The 7,239-nt window shown below is 33.6% G+C and overlaps 1 protein-coding gene across 1 annotated transcript; it reads right to left on the bottom strand.

Moving 5' to 3' along the window:
- Positions 1 to 815: 815 nt before the first annotated feature.
- Positions 816 to 6,767, bottom strand: LOC131176518 (presequence protease 1, chloroplastic/mitochondrial-like). The gene is made up of 8 exons (XM_058141565.1): positions 6,579 to 6,767; positions 5,903 to 5,986; positions 5,707 to 5,804; positions 5,134 to 5,398; positions 4,884 to 5,046; positions 4,622 to 4,802; positions 1,804 to 1,875; positions 816 to 1,173 (listed from the first exon to the last, which is right to left on the bottom strand). The coding sequence occupies exons 1-8, from the start codon at positions 6,750 to 6,752 to the stop codon at positions 1,032 to 1,034; spliced, it is 1,179 nt and encodes a 392-aa protein (XP_057997548.1). The 5' UTR covers positions 6,753 to 6,767; the 3' UTR covers positions 816 to 1,031.
- Between the last annotated feature and the right edge of the window lie 472 nt (positions 6,768 to 7,239).

Below are 7,239 nucleotides of genomic sequence, written 5' to 3'. Positions count from 1 at the left end.
TGCTATTCCTATAAGCATTTAATAATATAAGTCAACATTTCAAAATTATATTTTTTTGCAATTTTCTAGTTTTGCCTTCATTTCACGAACATCGTTTCGCTTTCCTGATTCTTCAGTAAAAAATCAAGAACAAACATATCCTAGCTGCCACTGTGCGTAGATTTGGCTGCTCACAACTCAAAAAGAAGCCCAGTTTGAAATAAAAGAAGACGACAAACACCGTGAATGGATCCCGCGAGCAAGCATAGTTTGCGACTTCAATATTCAACAAAAAATTGTAAACTATTGACCATTTTCAGTAGCATGTATTTGCAGCAGCATTCCAACAATGTCCAATTTTGAATGTTTTAACTTGTGAATTATTTATGAGAAAATAAGAATCAATTTGCGGTTAAAGTTCATGTTGTCGCCACCTAATCAAGCAAATATTGCAAAACAAGCTTTAAACAGCTTTAATAAATATATGAACTAACAAAAGCATATATCTAATATAAATTCGATCTCATATAAAAACGAACTTAATAACCATTAGATCAAATATTTGTGTTGATATTTATATAAAATTAATTAAAATATATATAATAAACGCACAAATCTAGATGCAAATATTTAATCTAACGGTAGTTGAATCTCGTATGAGCTTGAGCTTTCTGTAACTACACCCTTAACAAAAAATGAAAGGCATAATAGGATTCCAAAATGTTAATTAACCACATAATCACGTCATTATATCCAAGGAAATAGCAACCGCTGTGATTTGAGCAGAAGGCTCTCAGAATGGTGTCTTTCATTAAAGAGTGAAGATGAGAAGAGTATATGCAACGGTTCTTGCCCTAAGCTCATATTCAAGGAGTTCATAAATTACAATGGAGATACGATTAACCTCTAAGCATCCCTATGGTACGCTTAACTATATTATCTGTTAATTTGTTGAGCACTATGAAAAAATTGGTAAATTAATTTGAGCATCTCAATTTGTATATGGTAGTACAGTAAAATAATTGCCCAAGGAAAATGTAACCTTCGGGGCTTTAAAGGGCTTTCTTCACTTGGAAATAGTTGGAGCACTCCTTGTTGGCAGCCTCAACATCCTCCGGCGAGACTACTGCAACCACAACCCCTTTATTCTTAACTGCATCAATTGCATCAGCAAATTCCTTGAAGTCCTTCAAGCTGCAGAGAAAAGGAGAAGGTAAAAAAGCTTGAAACAATTTAAAGCACCCATGCTTGAAACAGAAGAGTTCACATGTCATAGATCAAAAGGGTAAACCAGGTTTTCATAATTTCTTCTACAAACTTGTAACCGGTGAATCTATATGCCACAAAGGCACTTAGATTCGTTCTTCAAATATAAAATATCACTCAAGTTGTCTGTTGCAGCAGTGAACAACATTTTTTATGTCATCCATCTAAATCCTCATTTTTTTCATAAGCATTAGGCTGAATATTTGATAAAGACTTAAAGCTCAATTTCACCCTTGTACTTATTAGAGAAGTTTAATTTAAGCAATGACAATGTTGTGTGTGTGTGTGTGTGTGTTTGTGTTTTTAGATAAGCAATGACAATGTTGAAAGTATAAGCAATATCCAAAAATAAGCATACTTCAATTTGCTTCTTGTCACAACTACCATCCAAATTAATTATGTGCCAACCCCTGCCCCAATTGCACCATTGCCCCCGTAAAAAAATAATAATAAAAAAAGCCTTTTGATCTTTTTATGTAATGGAATTTTTCTGTCCTCCATTGTAGAATTGCGCCAGACATCTGTACCAGGGCAAAATAGCTAATAAAAATCCTTTACCTGGTTGATAGTATCTCTTCCCTTCTCTTTTGTCTTTCTTCTTCTGTGATACCCAACAAATACCGCAACAAACTGAAAAAGCAATAAATACGACAATCAGCACTTATGATTGTATAAACAAGGGGAATAAGAGCAGACAGAGAATGCAGTTCCCTAAAACTTCTAGGCACACGGCATTTCCCAGCTTGTACCAGTATGTTTTATTTTCAAAACAAGTCCATTCACTAAACCAGAAAAGGAGAAACAATAAAGGTCTCAGGTTCAACCAAAATAAGGACATGATTAATTGTGATTGAATTGAATACTTATTTGTTGAATATACAACAATCTACTAAAAGTTAATAAAAGCTTGTAATGCTTTGCATGTAGTTTTAAGAGTTGAGTGAAAGGGAGGAAATCTTTTAAAGGAATTGCAAGGAAAGGAAAGCAATGAAACAATTAACCTCAACTTTTTTTCAGGGGTTCTAGATGGGTTAGGAGATAAAAAATTTTAAAAAAAAAAAGGCCATTCATACATTAAACTTGTTTGGAAATTTTGTAAGGATATATAAGGTCAAGGAACGTTAACAAAAAAGAAAAAACAACAATTATTAACTGGCATTATTGGAAGCATAAAAATTAATGTCCATAAGTTTGTCTCATTTATTTTAATTTTTTATACTCATTTTCATCACTCGCATGAAACTCCAATTGGAATTCAAGAAATATGGATGTTGAGACTTGAGAGCTTAATAAGTGTAAATGGGTAAACCTTCACTAACAATTCCCTTGTCTTACTTCCAAACAGTACAAGGAACTTAGGATGTTAACCCCCACTCATATTACTCCCTTTGACTTTCTCCTACCCAATTCCATGCAGTCTGTACGATTTATCACTGAATAAATAATAAAAGTTAAAAGAATTGCAACATTAGTTAGCACGTAGCTAGCTGGTGTTTCCAGAATCTTTTATGCAAAACCAAACGCTGGGATTTTTGCTCCTGCATTTCTGAATTTCCCTTGAGCTGGTAATGGTTGAACCACGGTTTGTTAACTTGTTGACCTATTTGACCACAGTAAATACCAATTAACTCCCAGTATGACCAAAATAGTGAATGAATGGTCACCCAGACTGAAAATCAAACGGTTTGCCATTTTCTAGTCCAGTTCTAACAACACTGTTCATACACATTCTTTCCAATAACAGCCATTACATGATTTTAACACCCATTAAATAATTACTACCTAGTTCCTACTAGAAGTGTGCGTGTTTTTTTGGTAATGGCTGCAATGGCCATAATGGCTGTTACACATATAAAAAGGCCAGTTTCTTTGGTTACCTGACAAGGTTGCATTCCCCCACTTCTCCAGCAAGGCAGCCACCATTTTCACAATTTCAGCCTAAATTCTTCAACACTTTTACTACACGAAATTTAAGCTTAATGTTACTTAGTACCTTATTATACCCGCCCAAAATGGTATGCAAGGGCAGCGGGTGTAAACGAGCCAAGCTTTAAAGAGCTCAGACTCAACTTATTCAACTTTCATTGAGCTTTGACTCATTTAGATTTTATTTGACTCGAGTTTAAGCTTGACTCACATTTAGCCCGTTTATCAAGCTCATGAGCTAGGCTCACAACTTGAGTTTGACTCAAAGTTTAATTATTATCCAAACACATTTAATGATAGGGCCAATAAATCATAATAATTACATTAATAATTATAATGACACTATTAATTAAATTACAACAGCATATATTATATAGTTATATATTTTAATTATTTTTTTTTATTTTATAAGTATATTATAATTTAATTATCTTATGATTAGTCAAAATAATAATAATAATAATAATAATAATATATTTATGAGCTCATTCATGAGCCTATAAACGAGTCGGCTCATGAGCCAAGCAGTAAGTTTAAGCTCAATCCGTTTATTGAATGAGCCTAAAAGTCAAGTTGGAGCTTGACTCATTAAGCGATTGTGCTGAGCTTGCACAAAGCTGTACTCATTTACACCCCTTCGTAAGACCTTTTGACAGTTCTATAATGACAGTACCAAAGCAAACAAAAATAATAATAATAATAATAATAATAATAATTAATAAAGTCAATGATGGTATATTGAGGGGCCTTTTCACTCTTTATTTGGAAGTAAAATTTGGTTTAGTTATTGATGCTTGCAAAAATTTGTTGTACTAACATTTGGCTTGTGATAGATCTAGTAACATTATACTGTAGTTTTCTAACTACAATTTTTAAAAATTTTTTAAAGCTATTTCATAATTAATTTTAATAAATTATATATACAATTGAAACATAACAATACATTAGAAATTCAGCTTAACTAATCTTCCAGATAATTATAAATTTAATTCAAGGGTAAGATAAATTATGGATTCAATGTTTTTATTTGATTTATTTATGTTAATTAGTTATAGGCATTTCAATGAGTCTAATGCATTTTAGAAAAGACATTTGAAGAGCAGAGGGCCACAAAACCTTGTTTCCATCACACAACTGCAACTTAACTCTGTGCACATAGTGGACTATGAACCCAAGAAGAAAATGAAAGATGAGAAAGAATGGAAACTAGTTTGGTTTCCTATCTAGTTTTGACACACAAAACACCCTTTGCAAGCCAAGTCATTGGACAAAAAGAAAAAAGAAGAGAGCCACAAATGTTATGTATTGCCATAAGTTTGAAATGCGTCTGTTCTTCCAACAACTTCAATAATGAAAAATAAAATGTTATGTTTCATACTACTATGAGAAAAACTGATGATATCAAACCAGCGATGCAAAGACAATGAAACAAAACATCGTGTCAACATACCTACTGTAACCCTTAGCATCTGGCAGCTGATACGCATCCACATCTCCAATGGTCCCAATAATTGATTTAGTAAGAGTGTCATCATCTATTTCTAACTCACGTAGAAAATCACCAGTTCCATCATATACATCAAGTGTCTTCAGCAAGTTGGGGTCCCGATAGGATAAGAAGGAGAATACACCTACAAAACAAACAATTTTATTAATTAGATAAAAATAGCAAGTCGAAAATCTATGCCAAGCATTATATCACATTATAGCACCTGAGTGAGTATCAAAGTCGCAAAACCCTCCATATGCTCCACCACTTACACGCACTCGATCCCACAACCATGTATTACTAATGTACTTTGAAATAACATACGCACTCCCACTAAGCTGATATCCAGTGTCATAAATATTAGCAGCTTTGCCAACATAGTTAACCTGTAAAAGGTAAAAATTTGAGGTTAGTTTCAGAAAAACAGATAATGGAGACCAAAAATTAAATAATAATAATAATAATAATAATACCTGCGTAGGTATCACAATAGCTTCATTTCCAGGTGAAATTCGAGAATTCCAAGTGGCAGTTTCGGCAAAAGAGTTGCTAGGAAGTAAGTCAAGAAACTTGCCAACATATTTTTCTGCGTTTGTAAGATTTTTCCCATCAGCCGTCAAGTTTATCAAGCAGCCATTCCTTGATAACAAGGATGCACGAATTTCCTCAAGAGATGAAGAAACTCCAGACCAATCTTGATCAACTCTCTCCTCTAGGCCTTGTAAAAACTCCAGGTAGCTATACATATACCAGACAGTCAAAGCCATATCAGTATGGTATATTATTAAATCTTTGGTACAGCAAAAACATAATAAGCTTATCCTTCATTTTTTATTTTTTATTTTATTTTTTTGTTTTGGCAGGGAAGGGGGTAGATGCATTCAGGACAAGATGCATGGGCATGAACTCCATTGGGACAGAAGTGTGATCTGTTGCTCAGTTACCACTTATATAATAAAATCCTAGAAAAAGTTTTTAAGCGGGAAGAGTATAGTAAATGCGGACAGATGAAATTAAGAATAAAAGGATGAAGCCAAATGTCCAACCTTATGCCACCCATTTGGTCAGAAATCCACCCTGCAACATTTAATTTTGCATCCATCCTTGCAGCCGCAATTCCATGACCACTGCCTCTCAATCGGTTCTGAAGATAAAACAGGGACATTGAGATTAAGTTCTTAAAAGAAAAGATACAATCTATTAGGTTCTTGAAAGAAAAGATGCAACAAAATTTAGAGATACCTCCATTCTTGCTTTACTTTGGGATACAAACTGCTTAAAACGCTGTTGGTCTGTAAACTGTACTTCTTGAAGTACACAATTAACCTGCAATAGAGTATACATCGACCCTCAGTATCACAGTCCATCAATAAGAAACAAGAAATTTCACATCAACATAAGAAAATAGCACAGGGAAGATCACATTCACAGCATGAGCATGGTAAAATGCATAGAACAGCTGTATTACTATTATATCATTTATAATAAGAGAAAATGTGGCTTCACCCAAAGCTAACAGTACACTCTTAATCATAGGACTTTTTAATGAAAAGAAGCTGAAAGGTGTAGAGCAGACAAGCTTGAATGAAATCAATAATTTAAAGACACTATAATATTTTCTACTTTGCAAACTTCCTACAGTCCCCGGATTCTTTAGATGTCAAAGCAGAATTCCAATAACATAAACAGAGAGCAGTTCAGAATATATTCTTGACACAAACTATTTTATGTCCACAAGAACATCACTGAAAAGCCCTATAGTGAAAATGATTGAACCATTGCACCCTTGCATTAACAAATTTATAAATGCAATATCAATGGTAACTCAAGTATCCCCAATATTTTAGAGTCATTCATGCCCTAAGCATACAAAAGTGGAATGCACAATGACAGATAACCAATACAACTGTTAAAGTACCAGGTTAAATAAGTCTTCAGCTCGCCCTGCCATTGCTTTTCCACGAACTATCATATGGCTACACGGTTCCTCCCGGCCCCGAATAGATGATGTGAATGGATAAACTGATATTCCTCCAGTTTTCCTCCCAATCAACTGATTAAGTTGTACAAAGGTATAATCTTTTGTACCCATCTCAAGCAATGACTGACTGTCAAGAATATTGAGGTGTAAATATGTGATCAAATAATAACAATATTGGTCATGGTAACAGACCTTAAAAAGAGAGAGAGAGAGAGCAAAATGACTCAAATTTATTAACTAAATATACAACATACCAATATTTGCAACATTCAAACGAACTAATTATCAAGAAGAAATTATGAGTAGAATAGTTTAAATAGATTGCTTGGTAAAAACTCAAGATTATATAAGTTATAAATAATGGCTTAAGGTCTAAATGCAAAATTAGAAGAAATGTGCTTTGCAATTTGTTTTTATATCATATCAATAGGCTTCAAATGACAAAATAAAAAAGAAAAAGCAAAACCACCCAAAAGACACTAATGCTACAAAAGAAGCATACGCTAGACACTAGAAATCAAAAACCCAAAAGAGGAGAAAGATAAAGATGAAAGAAAGAGTTCCCAACCACCAAACTCCACTCCAGTCCTATGCACCC

This window comes from Hevea brasiliensis, unplaced genomic scaffold, assembly GCF_030052815.1.
Source record: "Hevea brasiliensis isolate MT/VB/25A 57/8 unplaced genomic scaffold, ASM3005281v1 Scaf149, whole genome shotgun sequence".
Lineage (NCBI taxonomy): Eukaryota > Viridiplantae > Streptophyta > Magnoliopsida > Malpighiales > Euphorbiaceae > Hevea > Hevea brasiliensis.
Note: the sequence above shows the minus strand (reverse complement) of the source record. Positions and strands in the feature narration are given on the sequence as shown.

Bases quoted from the DNA above. Each gene is read 5' to 3' on its own strand.
- LOC131176518 (XM_058141565.1), bottom strand. From the start codon at position 6,752: ATGGGTACAAAAGATTATACCTTTGTACAACTTAATCAGTTGATTGGG. The intron at 5,399-5,706 runs GTTGGACATTTG...GTATATGTATAG, and splicing joins GACCAAATGGGTGGCATAAG to CTACCTGGAGTTTTTACAAG. The intron at 1,876-4,621 runs GTATGTTGACAC...TTGCTTTTTCAG, and splicing joins GATGCTAAGGGTTACAGTAG to TTTGTTGCGGTATTTGTTGG.